Here is a 23,989-nt window from a genome sequence, read left to right as displayed (position 1 = left end):
ATCTTGCACAAAACACACAGGCAGATACACAAATACACAGAAATAAATAGACAGAAATGACACCGACTATAAAATGGGCTACAATAATCTCATTTTCAAACAGAGTAAGTGCAAAGACACATGGGAGTGGGGTCAGGGTTTGGGTGAAAGTGCTGAAAACGTCTGTTTGTCTGCCCGCCTGGTGTCCCTGCATCAGGACACTGCTCCAGTTGTTGATCTTGTGAAGATGGGGTGACGCTGTAGGAATGGCTGGGGGGGGGGGGGGGGGGGGGGGGATGGGAGTTGTGGTCCCCCCAGATCATAGCTTGGAGGCTGGAGGGCAGTATGTAAGTTTCCAGTTTGTTCAGGTAGGACAGCGCAGTCGGCGATCGCTGGTCTGGCATTTCTCTGGCACAGCTGGGGGCCACACGCCATGCTGGTACGGATTTCTGCCGCTGATTTATGGCCCCCATCAGCGAGACATCATCCGCACAAACTCTGGGGGGAGAGAGGCATTTTACAGACGGGGTGAAGCAGCTGTGAATGATGGCGGCTTAGTGAGCTAACGGGCGCTGCTGTGAGTAAGACAGCTGACCTGTGGTCAGAAGTTTCCACATACAGATCACTGGCAGAAAGACACTGGAGTCATTTCAAGAAACAGCATAAAGAACATAAGCAAATGACTGCATAAAATAAAATTAAATTAAATTAAATAAAGCCCTCTGCATGGAGCTCCTTGACAGCTATGGCTGCTTTTCTGCAAACAACATGGAAACATAGCAGAATGCTTCTGCAGGTCAGTGGTCCGTGCCTCTGCAGAAGGTTATGTGTTTGAATCCCGAGCGCAAACAGACAAACAGATATAAACCCTTTTTCCTGCTGGCTGAAGTGCCAATCTTACCACCAACCCCTAAATATGCGCTGTAAAATTGTAGATTAATGCAATACCCAAGACAAAGTTATTGCACGTTACGGGCCTTGCTCAAGGGCCCAATTCAGTAGGATCACTCCTGGCACTCCCAGGATTTGAACCAACAACCTTCCAATTGCTGGCACAGATCCTTAGCCTCAGAGCCCCCACTCTGCCCACAAAGGTTAGTAATCTTTGGAAATTCATGAATCCGTCTTTCTCAGATAGGGTCATTGAGACCCCAGGAGAAGTGTGCTGTTAGGACTTCCCTCCTGTCTCACCCTAGAGCAGAATGCTCTTTGTCACAATGTGCAAAGATGAACAGCACAACTGCAAACACGTGCTGCAGAGTAGAACAGCCACTGAGTCTCACCTTCAAAGTCTACGTGGCCATCCCCGTTCAGATCAATGTCCCGCAAGATGTCCTCAAGATCTCTGTGACCAACCTGCCAAGGGGGGGACAGATTTCAGAGCTGGGTGATGGGCAGGTAGGCTGGAGGACCAGAGCTCACTGCTCTCATCTCACCTGCTGTCCCAGCAGCTTCCTCATGGCCTCCCTGAGCTCAGCAGTACTGATCTCACCATCGCCGTTTGTGTCAAACTAGAAGAGGATGAGACAGGAGAGGTTGAAGGACGACTGGGCATACAGAGATAGCAGTTAGGACGTTATGCCTGTGATTTGAAGGTTATGGGTTCAAACCTCAGGGTCAAGAGAATGAGTTCACCTGAACAAGGCCCAGGGAGTGTCTGATCGCGCTCTCCCAAGTGCACAAAAATGAGTGGAAAACCTTAATATCTACCTGATAACTACCGACATTTCTAAGTGCTGTTTTTAGTTTTCTTATTGATTACATTTAACATAGTTTTTTCTGGCACAAATGACAAGTATATGTAACTGTGTATGATTTAGTTGATTTAGTGCAAGGAGCAAAGCCAAGTGGACAAAAACCCACAGCAGGATCAGCCCAGAGAGCTAGAGCGCCTTCAATGCTCACCTCTCTGAATGCATCCCTCAGCTCCTTCACACCAATCATATCTGCCGTTTCTGCCAAGAGTTTGGGCCCCATCAGTTCCACAAAGTCCTCGAAATCCACATGGCCACCCACTGCAGAAGTGCATGGTGGGAAACAGAAAGAGGTTTGGGTGTGTGGGGAGACACAGCAGATAAACAGCCAGCTGCTACACTTCAGCACACAGTGCCCTGCGGCCTGGGAGGTCTGGGCAGTCAAGCCTGGCTGTTGCCCCGCAGCCTGGATGTCACACCTTGGCGTATCATGGAAGTTCGATGGTCAGGCCGGGCTGCTGTCCCGCGGCCTGGACGTCACACCTTGGCGTATCCAGGGGAGCTGGGCGGTCAAGCCCAGCTGCTGCCCTGCAGCCTGGACGTCACACCTTGGTGTATCATGGGAGGTGAGCGGTCAGGCCTGGCTGCTGCCCTGCGGCCTGGACGTCACGCCATGATGTATCCCGGGGGAGCAGAGCAGTCAGGCCCAGCTGTGGCCCTACAGCCTGGACGTAACACCTTGGTGTATCATGGGAGTTGGGCGGTCAGGCCTGGCTGCAGCCTGGATGTCAGCACTCACGGTTCATGTTGATCTGCTGGCTCAGCTCAATTAGCTCCATCTCAGTGGGCATGTAGCCCATGGTCCTCATGCAGTTGCCCAGGTCTTTGCAGCCAATGAAGCCATCTTTGTCCTTGTCGAATTCCTTAAAAGCTTCTCGGAGCTCTGCACAAAAGGAAGGCAGTGTCTCCCTATTACTGGGGTCCACTGCTGGCAAGACCAGCTGTGGGACATCTTTAGGCACAAACCTTTTACGACTACTATATCTATCCATCCATCCATTTGAAATATCCTTCAACAGGCATGGAGACAGACAGCATCTCAGCGACTTACCATCGATCTCCTCCGGTCTGAGTTCCCTGTCCTGTAAAAGAATAAAAGACGAATGAACTGTCACCTGTGAAATTTCAGTCAGTGTCTATTACACGTGGAGCTATGGCGCCCCCTGCAGACAGCTTACAGATTATTACACTCATCTGCTTAGTACCTCTTTGCAGTATGAATTCTGTCCCATTGTGCCGCATGAATCCAAGAAAATCGACAGAGACAGTGGCAGAGAGCAGCAGTATATAGTGGCTTTAATTGCACTTAAATTTAGCAAAAGCATAATCCAGAGAAAACACTGCTGGCAGGTTTTGTGTGGTATTGTCAGTTTCCAGAACAGGCCAGGGTGACATTCCAGCAGTCATCCCCCCTCCCGCCCCCCGGGACAGCAGGCTGTAAAAGGAGATGGCTGAGAGCGGCCAGGGGAGAGACAGAGGCCAGATGCTCCTAGGGCTACCAGCAGCAGGGAGGGTAAACAGGAGGCCTGCACTAACATCAGGCCAACAGAGACGGACTCCGCCAGGGCCACAGGGCAGCCACGCAGCACCCACGCAGCAGCCACGCTGCAGCCACGCAGCACCCACGCTGCAGCCACGCAGCACCTGGTCCTGTCTCCTGCATAGCATTTGCCCGCTCCTGCCCCTGAGTTGAGGGCCAAACTGATTCATGGGTTTTTATTTTCTTCCTCTGAAGCTCTCAGCAGGCTATGTTATGCTAACCATCAGCCGATCTTGGGGTGCCCGGGTGGGGGGGCTATAGGACTCGCAGCAGCAGCCCTGGAGGATGTTCCTTCTGTTATGCCTCCCAGTCAACCGAAGAGCCAGAGTAGAAGTTCTGCAAGGATGCTGCACAGAGTTGCTGGGCACTGAAAAGACTGGAGAAGCTCCGCGTCTGGGAGTTTCCTGGGCGCGCTCAAAGGCCGAGCAAAAACACAGACTAATCATCACAGCAGGGAAGTGGAACAAACTGGGCATGAGGGAAACCATCCATGTCTCATCAATTAAAGCACTAGTATCAGATTAAAAATGCAGTCTATTCCTTCTCCATTTTTCCGATTTAGATTTAAGTAGATTGTTAGAAAGACGCTGACACTGGCAGGAGAATCAGGATACAAAGCACTAGTGACCGTTCCCACTGACATCCTGTTACCAGGGCCGGATTATGGGTTGTGTGGGCCCCTGGGCAAAACGTTTGCGAGGGCCCGGCCCCCCCACCACCACCACCACCACCACAATTCAAGGGCCCTTGGCAGCCAAACGCCCTCCCTAAAGGGTCAGGGGCCCTTGTAGGCAGAGGATCAAAGAATGTAGGCCCTCTAAAATAGACAAACGAAAATACATTGTTGATAAGCGTTGCAAATTGTTTTGGGCTAGGGGCCCCACGGGCCCCCTACACCCCAAGGGCCCCTGGGCAGCGGCCCCGCTGGCACGGTCCGTAATCCGTCCCTGCCTGTTACTGTCTTGTTAATATGGAGAGTTCCAGGTGTTGCTGGCAAACAGGCATTACTAAACACCATATATTCTTCTCTTTGGCTAATTAGTCAGAATATAATAAGCTCAAGCTGTCTGTGACTTCCTCACATTGTTAAGATAGCAACACTTGTGTATTCCTGGTCTTTTCCTATGTGCTCCTGGCTCCCTTGCCAGGGGCCTCGCTTTCGCGTGCGTGTTCCATTTAGAACTGGTGAGTCACCAAAATAAAAGGTGCCGTTTTGTTTGGATCGCTGCTACACTAATCCAATAACAAGCTGTTAGCATCGGAATTGCAGAAGTGATTAGCAGTGCCAGCAGCTGCTGAGCTAACGCGCGGATAGCGAGCGGCAGTGCCGGCAGCGGCTGAGCGAACGCGCGGATAGCGAGCGGCAGTGCCGGCAGCGGCTGAGCGAACGCGCGGATAGCGAGCGGCAGTGCCGGCAGCGGCTGAGCGAACGCGCGGATAGCGAGCGGCAGTGCCGGCAGCGGCTGAGCGAACGCGCCGATAGCGAGCGCAGTGCCGGCAGCGGCTGAGCGAACGCGCCGATAGTGAGCGCCGCACTTGCCAGCCCCATCATTCCTCCAGAACGTCACAACAGGACTGCAGCTCTCCCGGAAGGTGAGCATGTAAACAGTCCAGCAATAAACAATCAGCTGCAAATCGAAACAGAACACTTCTTCGCCTTTTTCCGCGACGCAGCACTGGAACAGGGACCCGCTGCTTCCTAATCAGAGTTGAGTAATTCAGGTCCAGAGAGTAAAAGTCCAGACCAAGATTCTGTTTCAACCAACCAGTAGAGCATAAAGAGTCACAGTCACAGAGTACTCAACTGGTTGGCTGAAACAAAATCACGGTCTGGACTTTTACTCTCTGGACCTGAATTACCCAACTCTGTTCATAATATATACTGAAACCATCACTAAAGATTAAAAATGAACGTCACAGAACAGACAGGGTGGCAGTCCTGCCTGAGTATTTGGAAATGCAAGGTCATTGATCTTCACTGAGGTTGTTCTTTGTGTGAGTGTGTGTGTGGGTCAGGCATACATTACATTGTGGGGACCAAATGTCTGCACAGTGTGATAAAAACCTATTATTATTTTGATGTTTTTTGGTCCCCACAAGGGGAAACTCAATATTATAAAGATGTGTGACTGCAATAAAAAAAAGAAAAATGCCATGTCTTCTATCTTGCGTGTTACTCATGGTTAAGGGTAGGGCTGGGTAAGGGTGAAGGTTGTAATTACTGAGATTATGGTTTTTCCCATAGAAATGAATGGACAGTCCACACAAAGGTATGAATACAAACAGCTGTGTGTGTGTGTGTGTGTGTGTGTGTGTGTGTGTGTGTGTGTGTGCGCGCGTGCGTGTGTGCGTGCGCGTGTGTGCGTGTGCGCGCGTGTGTGCGTGCGTGTGTGCGTGCGCGTGTGTGCGTGTGCGCGCGTGTGTGCGTGCGCGTGTGTGCGTGTGCGCGCGTGTGTGCGTGCGTGCGCGTGTTTACAGAGTTCTTGACAGTGTACAGGTCTGTAGTGTCATTCTGCACAAGCTACCTGGTAAACAGTTATGATGAATTAATGGAAAGTTGGGTGTGTTCCCTATTAATGCATGCACACAAATGTCCTGCTTTGTACACGCCCACCACCCCGCTCTGTGTGCCCCTCCCCCACTCACTTCTCCTTTCTCTCTCTTTAAAACTTAGCACCCCCCCACTGGCAGCGTAACCATCATTCAGTGCCAAAAGGGGGGTGAGCGGTCGCTGAGCAGCCGAGCGTGGCAAAGGGCACGGCTGATGCCAAGGGAGGCCACGGCCGATCACCGTAGCAACAGAGAAGAGTCGTACAAGACACACACGTGTGTTCGCTGCCATCTCCCTAACAGCAGGTGACCTTCATAGGAGGGGGAGGCTATCACATCCTGACCTGAAGTTGGTGCACTGGCCGCCAGTGGCGGGTCTTTTAAGTGTTGTTTGAAGAGTACCACAATAAATCATGTGAAGGGCTTAATGACCAGTAAAAATGACTCCCCAGCGAGGGGCAGAGAGGCATCTCCCCAGATGGGGGCAGAGAGGCATCTCCCCAGCGAGGGGCAGAGAGGAATCTCCCCAGATGGGGGCAGAGAGGAATCTCCCCAGATGGGGGCAGAGAGGAATCTCCCCAGCGAGGGGCAGAGAGGAATCTCCCCAGCGAGGGGCAGAGAGGCATCTCCCCAGCGAGGGGCAGAGAGGCATCTCCCCAGCGAGGGGCAGAGAGGCATCTCCCCAGCGAGGGGCAGAGAGGAATCTCCCCAGCGAGGGGCAGAGAGGCATCTCCCCAGCGAGGGGCAGAGAGGAATCTCCCCAGCGAGGAGCAGAGAGGAATCTCCCCAGATTGGGGCAGAGAGGCATCTCCCCAGATGGGGGCAGAGAGGCATCTCCCCAGATGGGGGCAGAGAGGCATCTCCCCAGATGGGGGCAGAGAGGCATCTCCCCAGATGGGGGCAGAGAGGCATCTCCCCAGATGGGGGCAGAGAGGCATCTCCCCAGCGAGGGGCAGAGAGGCATCTCCCCAGCGAGGGGCAGAGAGGCATCTCCCCAGATTGGGGCAGAGAGGCATCTCCCCAGATTGGGGCAGAGAGGCATCTCCCCAGATTGGGGCAGAGAGGCATCTCCCCAGATGGGGGCAGAGAGGCATCTCCCCAGATGGGGGCAGAGAGGCATCTCCCCAGATGGGGGCAGAGAGGCATCTCCCCAGCGAGGGGCAGAGAGGAATCTCCCCAGCGAGGGGCAGAGAGGCATCTCCCCAGCGAGGGGCAGAGAGGCATCTCCCCAGCGAGGGGCAGAGAGGCATCTCCCCAGCGAGGGGCAGAGAGGCATCTCCCCAGCGAGGGGCAGAGAGGCATCTCCCCAGCGAGGGGCAGAGAGTATCTCTAAAAGGAGCAGAACCTTATCATGAGGTGACCTCTGTGAGACAGCCGGGCCTGAGTGCTCTCCTGTTTCAACTTTTATTTGATGATACCAGTTTAGTTTATTCATTTGCAAGGTCACTGGTGGTTTAAGTAGCACTAGTGACGGTGACTAGTACAGATAGCTGACTGCCAAAGTGATTGATCCTGATTTGTCTGCAGAGTGATGTGTTCATAGCAGCTCACCGCCCCCAAAAGCCCTCTGCTCTGCATCCCCTGTCACCCGAAATATTACCCCCAGTGCCCCAGACCTCCAACCCAATCTCTTGTGCCTCAAAGCTGCACCCTGATCCACTGCACACAGAGGTAAGACAGAATGACACAGATTGACAGACAGACATGGCTGCACTCTCTCTCTCTCTCTCTCTCACACACACACACACACACACACACACACACACACACACACACACACACACACACACACACACACACACACACACAGTTTTGTAATTATATCTTTGTGGGGACTATCCATTCATTTCTATGGGGAAAACTCTAATCCCAACAATGACGACCTTAACCCAGCCCTAACTTTAACCATAAGTAACCAAACACAATATGAGACTTTTGGAATTTTTAGTTTTTTGATTGCAGTCACAGATCTCTGTGAGGACCTTAAAAATTACATAGTGGGGAACATTTGGCCCCCACAATGTAATATAAACATAATCCACACACACACAGACATGCACACACCCTTAAACCATAACCCCTTAAACTTTAGCACTCCCCTCTATCCATCCATCCCTCAGCTTTTCTCACAACACGTGCGTGTGTGTGTGTGCGTGGGTGTGTGTCTGTGTGTGTGTGTGCGTGGGTGGGTCTGTGTGTACGTGTGTGTCTGTGTGTGCGTGTGTGTCTGTGTGTGCGTGTGTGTCTGTGTGTGCGTGCGTGTGTCTGTGTGGGTGTGTCTGTGTGGGTGTGTGTGTGTGTGTGCGTGGGTGGGTCTGTGCGTGCGTGTGTGTGTGCGTGTCTGTGTGTGTGTGCGTGTGTCTGTCTATGTGTCTGTTCTTGATCTCACAGATGTCAGCAGACACACTTGCTTCATTACCTACATAACTGTGAGCTGTCCTGTGCACTATGGGCAGTGTGTAACTCACCAGGGGGGCTCGGTAACTGGCTCATACCCTCCAGCCTCAGAGAGAGAGACACCAGCTGCTCTGAGCAGATCCAGCAGCGGCAGCCTGCAGCTCTGAAACGTCCACAACCAACCAGGAAAGCAGCTCCTGCACACCCTGAAGGTAACATGACATCAATCCTGCCAGTATCCATCTATCCACCCAACAATCCATCCCAGCCCCAGGTCATGCGGCACAAAGCAGGGGACACCCGGAGCGGACGTGCAGTCCCCACACGCACACTCACAGATCACTGGCAGGATTCTAGCCCCCAAACACAACTGTGCTACTCGCAGAGCCTCCTGCAGCTACCTGCCAGAAATCAGTCAAACCTGAGGCTGAGCTCTTATTATTGAAACAAAGGATAAATGTGAGTGTCTGGACAGATTAGCATGATTCTCAGAAAGAGCTTGATGGACTGCAGCCCCGCAGACAAAAACGGAGACCCTGCAGATCATCCCCCAAGGTCAAAGTTCACCCTGGTCAGCTGCCTGCACTTCTCACAGGCGAAGAGAGAAAGTGAGGAGCCTGGTGGTGACAGTGAACGCAGCATCTCCGAGGCCTGCAGGGAAAGATGACAGATGGACAGCCTCCAGGATAAACACTGTGGAGATTTAATCAACACTGCAAAGCGATTCCCTGTGAATACACAGCTTAGAGAGAGTACAGGAGAACTGGAGAGTGAGATCATCACACTGATCATCAAAACGCTGACAGTGACCATAAAGCAGGTCACCAGTGGCGTGTTAGTGTAACAGTAATGCAGATCATCAAAACACTGACACAGTGACCGTAAAGCAGGTCACCAGCGGTATGTTAGTGTAACAGTAATGCAGATCATCAAAACACTGACACAGTGACCATAAAGCAGGTCACCAGTGGCGTGTTAGTGTAACAGTAACGCAGATCATCAAAACACTGACACAGTGACCGTAAAGCAGGTCACCAGCGGCATGTTAGTGTAACAGTAACGCAGATCATCAAAACACTGACACAGTGACCGTAAAGCAGGTCACCAGCGGTATGTTAGTGTAACAGTAACGCAGATCATCAAAACACTGACACAGTGACCGTAAAGCAGGTCACCAGCGGTATGTTAGTGTAACAGTAACGCAGATCATCAAAACACTGACACAGTGACCGTAAAGCAGGTCACCAGCGGTATGTTAGTGTAACAGTAACGCAGATCATCAAAACACTGACACAGTGACCGTAAAGCAGGTCACCAGCGGTATGTTAGTGTAACAGTAACGCAGATCATCAAAACACTGACACAGTGACCGTAAAGCAGGTCACCAGCGGTATGTTAGTGTAACAGTAACGCAGATCATCAAAACACTGACACAGTGACCGTAAAGCAGGTCACTAGCGGTATGTTAGTGTAACAGTAACGCAGATCACCAGTGCTGTACAGCAATGGGACAGTGGGATTTTACACTGGCTCACTAGCCTGCTGACAGCAGAGTCAGCACCACTAGACTGGCACCAGGACAGAACACTCCAGGAGCCAGACTCAAGCTGGCATCATCCCTCACACACTCCTCTATCAGGAGTGGCGCTCCATCTGTTGTTTTGCCACTCGTGGTGCCAGTGAATTTCCAATTACTGAGTGCATCTTCATGTGGTTAGGTCAGGGGTGGCCAATCTTATCCACAGTGGCCAGTGCATATGCAGGTTTTTGGGATAACCTTTAGGTTGGTTGTTCAAACCCAGGTGTGAGGACAATCAGTTCTGAAAACAGTAACCTAACTGGGGAGTTGCAGCGAAAACCTGCACACACAGCGGGCATTTTTGGATATGATTGGCCACCCCTGGGTTAGGTCAACACGTGGACCCACACTCATACACGCAGTTTGCCATGTTTGCACATTCCTAGAACATGCAAACTTCGAAGGAAAGTGGTGGACAGAGAAACAAAGAAGAATATCCCTCACTGCTGCAATTAAGAAATGCCAACAGCTGAAGAACAACAAAAGATGGGGAGCAAATGTCCATTTACACAGACAGAATCTACATACAGATGGACCTTTGGAAGGTTTGTGAGGAAATTTCAAAGCAGATAAGACATGCAAGATCTCGGAATCTGTCAAACTGCTTCACCACTTCGTTTTGGTAATGAGTGTTATGGTTAGAAGTTATGCAAGTGGAACTTTTTGGCTTTGCCATCAAATGAAGGGTCAACATTATGGGGGTGTTATGATGGTACAGGGGGCAGTACGTCTCTCAACACATCAAGGATCTGGGAGTATTCAGTACAGAGGGGCAGTACGCATCTCAACATCATGAAGGATCTGGGAGTATTCAGTACAGAGGGGCAGTACGCATCTCAACATCATGAAGGATCTGGGAGTATTCTGAACAGGGGGCAGTACGTATCTCAACATCAAGGATCCGGCAGTATTCTGTACAGGGGGGCAGTACATCTCTCAACACATCAAGGATCTGGGAGTATTCTGTACAGAGGGGCAATACGTATCTCAACATCATCAAGGATCCGGCAGTATTCTGTACAGAGGGGCAGTATGTATCTCAACATCATCAAGGATCCGGCAGTATTCTGTACAGAGGGGCAGTATGTATCTCAACATCATCAAGGATCCGGCAGTATTCAGTACAGAGGGGCAGTACGCATCTCAACATCATCAAGGATCCGGCAGTATTCTGTACAGAGGGGCAGTACGTATCTCAACATCATCAAGGATCCGGCAGTATTCAGTACAGAGGGGCAGTACGCATCTCAACATCATCAAGGATCCGGCAGTATTCTGTACAGAGGGGCAGTACGCATCTCAACATCATCAAGGATCCAGCAGTATTCTGTACAGAGGGGCAGTACGTATCTCAACATCATCAAGGATCCGGCAGTATTCTGTACAGAGGGGCAGTACGGATCTCAACATCATCAAGGATCCGGCAGTATTCTGTACAGAGGGGCAGTATGTATCTCAACACATCATCAAGGATCTGGGAGTATTCTGTACAGAGAGACAGTACGTATCTCAACATCATCAAGGATCCGGCAGTATTCTGTACAGAGGGGCAGTACGTATCTCAACATCATGAAGGATCTGGGAGTATTCTGTACAGAGGGGCAGTACGTATCTCAACATCATGAAGGATCTGGCAGTATTCTGATGTAAATGATCTAAAGATCTAAATGACTCTTCATGTATACTGAGGCCCAGAGGACCCCCACAATCGGCACAGGTGTCCATTTATCTGCCCAACTGTCCTTCAGAATGAAAGGGAACAAACAAACAACTCCAGAAATACATCAAACACTAAAAACACAACAAACCCTCAGGCTGCAGAAACCAGCAGGTGTTCATTGCTTTTTCTAATTTTGCTTTTTCTGCACTGTTATCATCATGTGGTTGGACAGCTGAGAGCACTTTTCAAATTCAGATTTGAAAAGGCTTCATTAACATGAAAAAAAACATGTAAATATTGCTAGATCATAGAACTGTGAAGACTGAAGTTAAATGGAAATGTTATTAGGCCTCGATACTCTGAAATCCAAAAGTAAATCTAAGCAAGAAGGTTGTTTGCGCTGACAGGTAGCAAAAAGAAAAAACTCACTGCTCTTAGCCATTGAAATAAAATGCAAATTCTGCATTCAATAAACTTATTTTAATCAGAGAGTAGAAGGGTGATGTTTTTATTCCTTGCTACCCCCCCCCCCCCCATCTGCAGACACCTGCTCTCCCACTTACACACGAACATTTATTTAGCAGAACATTTGGTCCAAAGCGACGTACGGCTGAGGAGTAGAGAGCCGGGTCAGCCAGCAGCCCTGCAGCAGTTCAGGTTCAGGGCCTCAGTAATGGACCTAATAGTGGTGAGATTACTTGGAGTTGGCCATGGGACTTGAACTTGCACCCTTCCGGATATGTGTGCAGGCCCTTACACAGCAAAGCACTGCTTCATCTCAGTTAGACGTTGCTGAAGGGAGGCAGAGGCAAGTCACAGGTAAGAGGTACCTGAACATTACCTGCACGTGGATGTGCAGCCAGTTTAAAGGAAAGGTGCATAAACAAAGGCATGATATAAATGCGGATGGTTGGTGGTGTTCATTCCACAGTTCCAGAGGAGACTGCTCTCCCCGAAGTCCAGTTAGTGTACAGAGGATAGGGGAATGGATGCACCATGAGGACATATGAAACGTCCCCTTAAAGGGGTAATAGCCACACAACTTGACTGTACAGACGCAGATTTAGACAGGAGCTGCAGAGTCCCTGGCGGCAGTAAGCGGCTGCACCACTGCTGTAGGAAATATACGTCCAGATGGTATGAATGGGGGTCAGACGTGAGCCTGGCGCCTATTCCAGGAAGCACAGTGCTGGAGACAGACTCAACAAGGTGTCAAGCCGGCACAGGGTACACGCTTACCAAGCAGAGGCAATTTAGAGAAACAAGCTCACACAAACACAGGGTTTTTGGTGGCAAGCTGAAAGCTATTCGTGTGACTTTCACACTGCTGAAAGGTCTCCTGTGACAGTGCGCTGCTCTCCGTGACAAAGCTCAACCTGGGAATGGGGACACGAGCTGCACTCTGCCCTGAGGCAGAGGCCGACTCCTGCTCAGCCGTCTCACCTGAACGTCATCGAGGAGCTTCCACTGTGGCTCAGGGGAGCCCCTTTGCGGCAGCGTCCCCTGAAGCCATGCCTTGCACGGATGAGTGGATGGATGGATGGATGGATGGATGGGGAAAAATCATATAATTCATATTTGGATAGTCATATTTACAAAAAAAATTATAAATTAAAAACTATTAATTAAAAACAGCACTGGTTAACCATCTTGATGATGGTTAACCGAGAATGAAGTGATTCTTGCTGGATGTGGATGCAATTCATCATAGAATGGACCAGAATTTAGCAGGCAAATGCCCGTGGCCAAACAGGAACCAGGGACGGTACCTCAGTGTCGAGTGCAGCCCACTCTAAGAGAGGGCAGCGGGACAAGCACCAACCAGAAAGGACAATGAGCAGGATGCAAAATGCCAGTTTGGTGAAACAGAGAAGTAAAAAGGGAAAAGTAAAATGAAAGGCAAGGCTGTGTGCTGGTGGTGCCTCTCCATCACAGGGAAAAAGGGAGGGAGTCCAGGGAAAAGGCAACGGAGGACAAGAGCAGACAAGCTTTAGCCTCATTACAGAGGGAGACGGGAGCACAGTCATGGCTGTGCGCGTGGACACACACAGGATCACACACACACACAGGATCACACACACACACACACACACAGGATTACACACACACAGGATTACACACACACACACAGGATCACACACACACAGGATCACACACACACAGGATTACACAGGCAGGTGCACGCGTGCTACCGCTCATTATCTAATGTGTATACCTGCTCATTCAGAAAGAGAGGCACCCTAAAACACACACACACAAACCCTGACCACTGGCAAAACACACAAAGTTTCAAAAACCGTTACAAGGAAACATGCCACCTGGTTTTTGGTGACATAGGAAGAAAACTTCCACTGAAGGACAGGACCTACAGGAGTTCACTACAGGAGAGGTAGATAAATCACCATCACGTATGGCTCCCACGGGTCACCAGAGGCGTCCATAACAACGACGAGGAATAACTTCCTATCATCCGGAGTCCCCTCAGCTTTGCAGTGGATCATCTCCACAGTGACTGCATAGCTAGTAACCAGTGATAATCTCCACAGTGACTGTTTACTTAGTAACCAGTGATAATCTCCACAGTGACTGTTTACTTAGTAACCAGTGATCATCTCCGTAGTGACCGTATAGCTAGTAGCCAGTGATCATCTCCAGTGACCATTTAACTAGAACCAGAAGGAGAGTGTATGCAGTAAGTGCAGGACCGCCGTGGGCAGCGGAGGGAGGGCGTCTGCAGTAAGCGCAGGACCGCCCCGGGCAGCAGAGGGAAGGCGTCTGCAGTAAGCGCAGGACCGCCCCGGGCAGCAGAGGGAGGGCGTCTGCAGTAAGCGCAGGACCGCCCCGGGCAGCAGAGGGAGGGCGTCTGCAGTAAGCGCAGGACCGCCCCGGGCAGCAGAGGGAGGGCGTCTGCAGTAAGCGCAGGACCGCCGTGGGCAGCAGAGGGAGGGCGTCTGCAGTAAGCGCAGGACCGCCGTGGGCAGCAGAGGGAGGGCGTCTGCAGTAAGCGCAGGACCGCCCCGGGCAGCGGAGGGAAGGCGTCTGCAGTAAGCGCAGGACCGCCCCGGGCAGCAGAGGGAGGGCGTCTGCAGTAAGCGCAGGACCGCCCCGGGCAGCAGAGGGAGGGCGTCTGCAGTAAGCGCAGGACCGCCCCGGGCAGCAGAGGGAGGGCGTCTGCAGTAAGCGCAGGACCGCCCCGGGCAGCAGAGGGAGGGCGTCTGCAGTAAGCGCAGGACCGCCCCGGGCAGCAGAGGGAGGGCGTCTGCAGTAAGCGCAGGACCGCCCCGGGCAGCAGAGGGAGGGCGTCTGCAGTAAGCGCAGGACCGCCGTGGGCAGCAGAGGGAGGGCGTCTGCAGTAAGCGCAGGACCGCCGTGGGCAGCAGAGGGAGGGCGTCTGCAGTAAGCGCAGGACCGCCGTGGGCAGCAGAGGGAGGGCGTCTGCAGTAAGCGCAGGACCGCCGTGGGCAGCAGAGGGAGGGCGTCTGCAGTAAGCGCAGGACCGCCGTGGGCAGCAGAGGGAGGGCGTCTGCAGTAAGCGCAGGACCGCCGTGGGCAGCAGAGGGAGGGCGTCTGCAGTAAGCGCAGGACCGCCGTGGGCAGCAGAGGGAGGGCGTCTGCAGTAAGCGCAGGACCGCCGTGGGCAGCAGAGGGAGGGCGTCTGCAGTAAGCGCAGGACCGCCGTGGGCAGCAGAGGGAGGGCGTCTGCAGTAAGCGCAGGACCGCCGTGGGCAGCAGAGGGAGGGCGTCTGCAGTAAGCGCAGGACCGCCGTGGGCAGCAGAGGGAGGGCGTCTGCAGTAAGCGCAGGCCTACCTTGGACTGCAAAGGGAGGGCGTCTGCAGTAAGCGCAGGCCTACCTTGGACTGCAAAGGGGGGGTGTCAGCAGTAAGCGCAGGCCTGCCACTCTGGTATGTTCCTCCTGTTCCAGCTCCCTAAATCTTAGAGACTTCAGTCTGTTTTTCCCACTAGTGTTACTTTAAATGTGATTTCCAGGTTGTGAGTACAAAGCAGAGGGAGCAGACCGAGCTCACTGGCAGTGCAGCCATAAAGAAGACTTCTCGTGTTCATTCTCTATCCCCCTCACTCTGTCCTGCCTCCCCATTATTCCTCACGCTCCCAATCCCTCCTCCACCTTCTTTGCATCTCCATATCATTCCTCCTCACTCGCTCCCACTCCCTCCCTCTCCCGAAGAGGCGACGGCAAGGTCACCTTGTGGCAGCGCTGCACACAGACACAGGGGCAGACACAGGGTGATCTGGGCAGATAACGAGAGATGTGGAGAGCGTGTTCATAGAGACTCACCGTTACACAACCTGTCCCAGCATCTTCTGACAAAAGAAACCATCAGAAGATCCGCAGGAAGCAGAACAGCGCGCCCCCCTGCCTTACCCACCTCCCTCGCCACCTCGCGCCTCGCCTGTCTTACATAAGCCCCCTCCCCCGTCAGCAGGCACTTCACCACTCGCTAGCGGCCTCGAGGGGGGGCAGGGCCACCATGGGCGGGCCACCTGAACACATGTGGCATAACCACCCTACACCAGAGGTCCTCGAAAGGGGGCATCTGTGTCAGGGTCCAGGAAACACAGAGAGCTGCGTGTGAGCGCCCCCTAGTGCCGGCTTTTAGTCCTGCCACTGCTGTCTGGCACATTGGCTCTCTGTAGGCACCTCCTCTGACTTTGGCTTCACTCTTTCAGCATTTAGATATTTCCACAGCTGGCATTCACCCCAGCAGCCAGAGGCCTTCAAGCGGCAGCGACTTCAACGAGAGCAGCGGCTGCTAGGCGTTCGCTTCTCCATGCTTTCCTCGGGAAGGCCTATATTTAGAAAGCGCTGCCACCATAGTTTCTGTAGCGACTGTGCTATGGAGAGACCAGGGAGAATTCTTTTCAAAGTGTTAAGCTCTACGTGAGTAAACAACCTCAACATGTATATTGGAGACACATGAAAAAGGTCAAAATAAAGTCAAGACTTATATTTTGAGACTGAGTCTCCCGGAGCACTTACAGGATGGATGGAGACCACACTGGGGCTTTAGAATATCCTCTCTGCTTTGCTCTTCAGTTTAAATGCATTTTCCCCACACTATACTTGACGGTGAATCTGCCGCAGTGTTACCTTCTATGCAGCTTTTACACCATCGGGACCAGTCGCTAGTTACTGGACGATTGTACCCTTCAATCGACCAATGCCCTGGGCTGATGGTAGGGCGCACAGCGCCTCACGCTGGTGCCTGGGTGCGAGGAGCACTGAAAGCACTTGTTCATTCATTCACGTGGAGCAAAGTGATACATGAAAGGAGCTGAGAAAAGACCGTGACGGGGGTGCATGACCCAAAATATCCTGCAATATCGACACGAGGAAAGCAGGAGAAGACTGGCACCTAAGGAGAAAGACATACATGGCGATAAACAAATAAGACAGTGGGCCAGAGTCATGCAGAACAATTCACAGGGGGGAAGTATATTAATACGGTGTAATTCCATCATTGGTTCATAAGGCATCATCACAGCAAGGCTGCTTGCAGTAATTCTTTCCTTTAAGCCTCAGCTGATATTAACTCTGCTGTCTCACATCAGCCACCAAAGGCTGCCCTTCTCGGACCAGGCAACTGTTTCTACCGGAATAAAAAACTTCATTCTAAAGGGAGCTGGCGTTTGTGGACACATTAAAAACACTGTTAGATCTCATGTAAATTCAATACATAAGTAATACATATATTCATGCAAGATTAACTGACACGCTGTACAAGACAACTCAAAATTACTGCCATTATTAATGTGAAGTTAAAACACAGCATCACAGAAAAGTAAAAAACATTTTTGAGCATATGAATCATATGTAAATATTTACAGGAGATGAAAATGATACTATATAAAATCTGTCTCTACGAATTTTACAAAACCGCTGCAGTATGCAACCACTCCTGCAGGGGGCGCTGAACTAAAGGCCCAATTCAAATGAATATGTTTAAAATAAGAGTGTCTTTTATTCCATGTTTGTGTTGGAACCAAAGGCACCCTGAGCATAGCATGGCTCTGATCTTACAAGCTGGCCTCTCCAGGTGTCAGTCTGTTTGATTGCCGTTAAAGTGTATTCATGTCCTTTGTTTTGTCACCGCACTGGACTGCCCACTGGGACAGCGTCCACTTTCTGCCCCCGATTTAAATTCACATGGCACTCCGGGTTCGGACAGACGCCATGTTTACATAAACACAGCAAGAACGCATCCGTTAATGGTTATTGCAGCTCAGTCACTGGCTGCCCTTTATAGTGCCCTCTCTCACACGCTGTTCTGCCATAACAAGGAAGGTAGGTTGGCACCCACAATGTTCTGTCACTCGGTGCTCTGCCTCGTTCTCCTGCCAGTCCCGTCCGTTTCCTCATGGCCCGGGACACTCCACCCACTTGGTGGGTATGGTTAATAAATCTGGTGCTATAAATCTTTTCCAACTGATCCCAATATGACAACTGAATGGCCTCAAACACAGATAGAAACACACACACACACACACACACACACACACACACACACACACACACACACACACACACACACACACACACACACACACCTCAAAGATCTTTTTATCCCATCTCCCACTGTGGGCACTGGTGGCTTAATGGTTAAGGAAATGCACTTGTAATTGAAAGATTGCAGGTTTGAATCACAATGTCACATATGGGTTAACGCTTAGATTGTCTATGTGAAATTTCATGTGCACATACTTGCAGATTGTCATGAAGCTGTCCTGCAGGTTATATGTTATACTGGGACATACCCACAAAGGCAAAATTACAAGTATAGTTAACATTCTTGGCCAATAAAAGGCACTTTTTTCCAGGAACCTGAACCTTTGTTAGGATCCAGGAAGTTTTGTCATATACTCAAGCCAATTGTAGTTCCTTGAAGGCAGTTCTGGAAGCTTTAGTCTCAACTCCAGACTAATTACTTTTCAATTGACCAGGATCTACAGGAAGAGGCTGACTGGTTGACCACAAGCTCCGACACTAACTTAGAAGTTACTCAAAAGTGCAGGGAAAGGAGATAGAAGTAGTGGAGCAAAAATTGAGTGGATTGGACTTTGTATCTTAATATGCAAATGAATTAACGATTTTTTTTTTTTTGCTTGCATCTCCATATTCCTGCATTGGAGAATTCCATCAATGACTGATATACTTGTTTGTGCTGGTGATCAGGTGGTCACTGGTTCAAGCCCAGCCTCAGCACATCTGTGAGCCCTTGAGCAAGGCCCTTAACCCCCAGCTCCCTGGGCGCCGCCAAGGCCCTTAACCCCCAGCTCCCTGGGCGCCGCCAAGGCCCTTAACCCCCAGCTCCCTGGGCGCCGCCAAGGCCCTTAACCCCCAGCTCCCTGGGCGCCGCCAAGGCCCTTAACCCCCAGCTCCCTGGGCGCCCCAAGGCCCTTAACTGCCAGATCCCTGGGCGCCGCCAAGGCCCTTAACAGCCAGCTCCCTGGGCGCCGCCAAGGCCCTTAACCCCCAGCTCCCTGGGCGCCGCCAAGGCCCTTAACCCCCAGCTCCCTGGGCGCCCCAAGGCCCTTAACTGCCAGATCCCTGGGCGCCGCCAAGGCCCTTAACAGCCAGCTCCCTGGGCGCCGCCAAGGCCCTTAACCCCCAGCTCCCTGGGCGCCACAACAGGTGTCTGCCCATCACAGGCAGTTTGTTTTCGTCAACAGAGGTCAAGTTGGGGGGAGGCAAAAAGAGAATTTCCCCACGAGGATCAATAAAGTTTCTATTATTATTATTGAAACTTGCCAATACTTATTAGCAGAATAGCATTACATCATTTTTTATTCTGTGGCAAATGAAAATCGATCTGCTGGCCAGACTGAATAAGAATCATAAACATGTCACAGGTTAAAGAGAAATGCTGCATCCTAGTTTGAACAAACACTGGATGCGATTTGCCGCATATTTTTGTAGGCCGCCATCGATGTCCCTCAATAACTAAGCAAACAAGTTCTCTCTGCAGCAATGCCTATCCATGCGCCATTGCCTTCTGATCCATCTCCAGATGCTTGGGATCCATGGATGGAAAACAACCAAGAAATGCCTTGTTCTGTCTGACATTAAGAGACACGCAAAGATTCACAGCATCTTTCACTCAACAATGGCTGTGTTGAGCCCCTCGAGCAGCGTTCAGACTGCGTGGCGATGCAGAGCACTTCTGCAGGTCATGTCGTCTTTCTCTGCGTTGCGGGAATGCAGTTGATTCTCAAGCACCGAGTCGGCTGTGAGAGTTAAACAGGATCCATCCATGAGGGGGGGGGGGGGGGGGGAGCTCGCCTGCAGTTTCATCAGCAATGGTTTCCAGAAATAGAAAGTCTATGCTGTACGACTGTCTCACAGTGTTATGTCAGTCTGAGGGAAGGGGACTTAGGAGATGCTCAGGGCTGCAGGTCCACAGGCAGCCAGGAGGGGGCCGTGCAGCTGTTTGGCTGGTCACAACTGACTCATTCAGCTAAACTAGCATATTAACATCAATATCCTTACAATATCCAAAGTGATGAAACATTTTCATCCACTCATACAGAGGGAAACATTTCTGCCCGTATCATGTTAAGTCTGCCTTGCTCCTGCACCTTAAACTACACCTGCCAGTGTTACAGTCCATGCAGGGAGCTCTCAGCTTTGCTGGTGCCACCATCTGAAGACTGCGTGTGAAGCTGGCTTCTGGAATAAGCAGTTCTATAGGCAGATTTAGCATCTCAGTACCACTGGGCCGACTCTGCCTCTGCAGTGCCTGCCCACCTACTGCATGATAAATGGTTTTTGTCTTGTTATATTAGGTAATACTTTATATTAACTGTACCTTCATAAAACATTCATGCAACATTCATAAGCATCATGTGAGTATATCTTAACATTTTAACATACCGTAACAGCTTTAACATACATGAATATACATTATACAGTTTAATCTGTTTGTTATTAATTTATATTAAAGCTATTAAGATATATTATCATGATATATACTTACACGCTGCTTATGAATGTTCTATGAATGCATAATCTAAAGTGTTAAATTATTATTAATGCTTGAAAGTCTTTAAAGCAGAATACTTATTTCAAAATGTTGTAAAAAATAAACTAAATGAAATGCAGCAGCATGTAACAGAAGAGGTTCAGGTCAGTCACCCTACAGCAAAGCCCCTGGGGCCTGTTCAACGCGGACAGACACCTCCACGCAGGCCTGTTCAACGCGGACAGACACCTCCACGCAGGCCTGTTCAACGCGGACAGACACCTCCACGCAGGCCTGTTCAACGCGGACAGACACCTCCACGCAGGCCTGTTCAACGCGGACAGACACCTCCACGCAGGCCTGTTCAACGCGGACAGACACCTCCACGAAGGCCTGTTCAACGCGAACACCTTCACACAGGTGGGCCACAGCCAAGATGCTCTACACACAGAACCGACTACAGACCCGTGCAGACAGTTTGCAAGAGTGGGAAAATCTGCTTGGTCCATAATAGATGACACTCCAAGTGAAAGATATAAAAAAATTGCCGCTTTTCATCTCTGCAAAAGTCTTGCACATTATTTAGATTTATGTCCAGTGCTGGGGGACAGTAAAAGCTAAGTGAACATACACAGCTGGTTATCTGCAGCACACTGAAGATCACCCGTGAGACACGGCCGATTATCTGTACTATACAGCCGGCTATCCGTTCATTCGGCAGGCTATCTGTAATAAATGGCTGGTTTTCAATAATACACAGCTAGTTACATATTGCAGGTTAACTGCAATTCACGGATGGTTATCTGTCACACACTGCTAGTTATCCGTAATACATGGTTGGTTATCCGTTACACAATCTGGGTTAATTATTATAACCAACGTCTCTGGAACCACTAGCGCATTCTGATTCCCAGATACAGATGTGCTGTCCCGCACAATTCGGCTCTAATATTAGATAAAACAAGCAGTAGTTTTTCGTTATATGACCCCGGAGGCATTTCGGAGCGCAGCGCCAGAGAGGGTTTACCGGGGCTGGGAGCCACTTCATGCCATTGCCACTTATTACAAGAAGGCGGCAATGGATTATTTAAAAACAGAGTCGTTTAGTCGTTTTCATACAGAGATTGTTTTATTTATATACCCCAGGGAATAAACTGGATGGTTGTTTCTCTGACTAGTATTTGATTTTTTTCCCTCATAAGTTATTTCCAAATCCATCTGGTATTCGAGTTTTAGTTGTACATAATGCAAGGCAGAATGTTAATTAAAATGAATTATCACTGAATTTAATCAGTTAAAGACGCATTGCGATTATTGAAGTGCTTTTCAAAGAAAATTACTTTTCTTTGGGGTAATGAACAGCCGTTAAACACTAAAAGAATCTGACATTCTGGAGATCCGCAGCAATAATATCTTTCACAGGTGGATGGATTTGATGTTCCGGGATCCATGAATACAAATATAACACTTTACTTAACGTTTTATAATCATTGTATGAATTATAAGTTATCGGTTGTAAAAAAGAAAAGAAAATTGAAAGCACAGCAAATGCATTTTGAAAATGCAATGCCGTGGTTACACACACTTCTTGGTTTAATTTTCAGTTGGGCGAGTTTAGAGAAGCGACCCGGTTCCGGAATAAATCTGATCACAGACATACAGACTGAATGAAATAATCCAGGATTTAATTACTTAAGATTTTAACAGGAATCTCAGAGCGGGGTCTGTCACATATAAAACTCTGGAGAAAAAAACGGATTTCTTCCTCCGCGGACTAAATCAGTCTTATAATAAGATGAGCCCTATCCTGCTCTCGTCCTCGGGCGGCCCCGAGGTCCGGGGTGACCCGCTGCACTTTGAAAGTGACCGCACTTTAAAATTACAGGTGTTTAGGGTCCGGAGGTGAAGTGGCTGCTGTCATCTCCGCTGTCTTACCTGGCCGAATACTGAGCTGAGTATCGGGTGCAGGCTGGAATCAGACGTGGAGGACGCGGCGCTGGACCTGCCCGAGCGGCCGGAGGAGCGGCTGGAAGACGCGGGCAGCGGCGAGGACGAAGTGGGAGATGGCGTGCTGACGGCGGGCTCCGAGGCGCCGCTGAGGGCCGAGCCGGGGCGCTTGGGGAGGGCCGGCGAGGGGATACTGTGCTGACAGGCTGGGAGCGGGTCCTCCTGGACAGTTTGCCGATGCTGGCGCTGCGGACGCTTGTTGCGTCCTCTCCCTGCCCGACCAACATCCTGCTTGACCGGCAGCTCTTCCCGGCTGTCCGTGGGAGCGAACTGATCGTGCGGATGCTGAGACTGGCTCTTACTTCCTCGCCTCGTCCCACTGTCCCCGTCACTGACTAACCGCGGGTGGCACAGGGGTCTACGGGCGCTGGCGTCGCACCCGGCCGGCCAACACGTCTCCTCCGCGACGCCGCGACTCTCCGGAGCTCCGGGCCGGTTCTGGCTCCGGCGGCCGTTTCCAGCGTGCTCCGGGCGCCTCGCTGACCTCCGAGTGGCCGCGGAGGGTTTCAGCAGTGAGGTTGTAGATTCACTTTTCGGGAGAGTGGAGCTCATTGTTCGGTCGGTGCAGCCGTAGGTCTTGCGGTGCCGCCCTGCCCATGTGCCGCTCCGGTGCGGCTACAGCGGGGTGGCGAAGCCCACACGGCGCATGGTTACGGCGGGTTGCACATGTGCGCTTCCCCAGAGAAGCGGTGTGGAGTTACGGTAGTATCTCGCTTGCTGGCTGCGCTGATGCTTCGTGTCTGTGCGGAGGACACAAAGCCGAGAATATCAGCGTCTGTGCGGCTTCTTAACGGGGCTGTGCGGGGGACACAAAGCCGAGAGCATCACCGCGTCCGAGTTTATATACCGTCACCGCAAACAGGTTGGGACTTCGATCATATGGACCCGTGTGCCGTAAAATTTAACGACTGGTCAGAAAATACCGCAGATTCAGCTCTTTACCTTGTGGTTTCTTCAGACCCCCCATCAGATTTAATGTGGATTCACAGGGCGGCTCATGTAAAAGCGTTTAGATGGAAACCCCACCGTCCGGATCGCAAGGACGCGTAGCGACGCTGATATTAGGGCTGTCTGCTAGCTGTCCCTTAATGATTAGAGAAAATGAAAATCAACGGACAATTGGCCGTTTCCACACATACATTGGGATTCTATAGATTTCGCATACTGCATATTGCTCTGCTGTTAGAAGTACACATACATATGTGCAGGTGTGAGTGTAGCTAGGGGTTGGAGCACAGGGACATATTGCAATGGAAAATAGCACCTTTCACCAGGGAGTTCCTCCAAGGTACTTGAAAGCAGTTTGCAGCAACCCAGGGGGAAAAGGGAAGAGTGGAAGAAAGAAAGCCAGGTTACAATGGAGGAGAAGAACCAAAACCCGGGGTTCCAAGGTCAACATTATTGAAAAAAGAGAGAATGAACCTGCTTTAATAAAAACCAGGTATAATCTGTGATCGTAGCCAAAGTGCACTGGTGAGCCAGTTCTCCGAGCAGGTCTGTCTCAGTCGGCAGACTATAAGCTCCATAAGTCGCATTCGCGACAT

The 23,989-nt window shown here is 50.8% G+C and overlaps 1 protein-coding gene across 2 annotated transcripts; it reads right to left on the bottom strand.

Moving 5' to 3' along the window:
* Nucleotides 1-275: 275 nt before the first annotated feature.
* Nucleotides 276-23,642, bottom strand: cabp1a (calcium binding protein 1a). 2 transcript variants are annotated; one of them, XM_049005055.1, is made up of 8 exons: nt 23,388-23,642; nt 22,374-23,185; nt 2,785-2,815; nt 2,473-2,616; nt 1,885-1,994; nt 1,416-1,490; nt 1,263-1,335; nt 276-477 (listed from the first exon to the last, which is right to left on the bottom strand). In XM_049005055.1, the coding sequence occupies exons 2-8, from the start codon at nt 22,995-22,997 to the stop codon at nt 452-454; spliced, it is 1,083 nt and encodes a 360-aa protein (XP_048861012.1). In that variant the 5' UTR covers nt 22,998-23,185; nt 23,388-23,642; the 3' UTR covers nt 276-451. The 2 variants fall into 2 exon arrangements, with proteins under 2 accessions (XP_048861012.1, XP_048861003.1); XM_049005046.1 differs by lacking the exon at nt 23,388-23,642 and having other exon boundaries at nt 22,374-23,375.
* Nucleotides 23,643-23,989: the final 347 nt, after the last annotated feature.

Source organism: Brienomyrus brachyistius, chromosome 2 (genome assembly GCF_023856365.1).
Source record: "Brienomyrus brachyistius isolate T26 chromosome 2, BBRACH_0.4, whole genome shotgun sequence".
In the NCBI taxonomy this organism is placed as follows: Eukaryota; Metazoa; Chordata; class Actinopteri; order Osteoglossiformes; family Mormyridae; genus Brienomyrus; species Brienomyrus brachyistius.
This window is presented reverse-complemented; position numbering and strand designations above follow the sequence as displayed.

Coding starts and splice junctions, on each gene's coding strand:
- cabp1a (XM_049005055.1), bottom strand. CDS start 22,997: ATGAGCTCCACTCTCCCGAAAAGTGAATCTACAACCTCACTGCTGAAA. Junction 1,336..1,415: donor GGAAGCTGCTGGGACAGCAG/GTGAGATGAGAG, acceptor CCCCCTTGGCAG/GTTGGTCACAGAGATCTTGA. Junction 478..1,262: donor TGGCCACGTAGACTTTGAAG/GTGAGACTCAGT, acceptor CTCTCCCCCCAG/AGTTTGTGCGGATGATGTCT.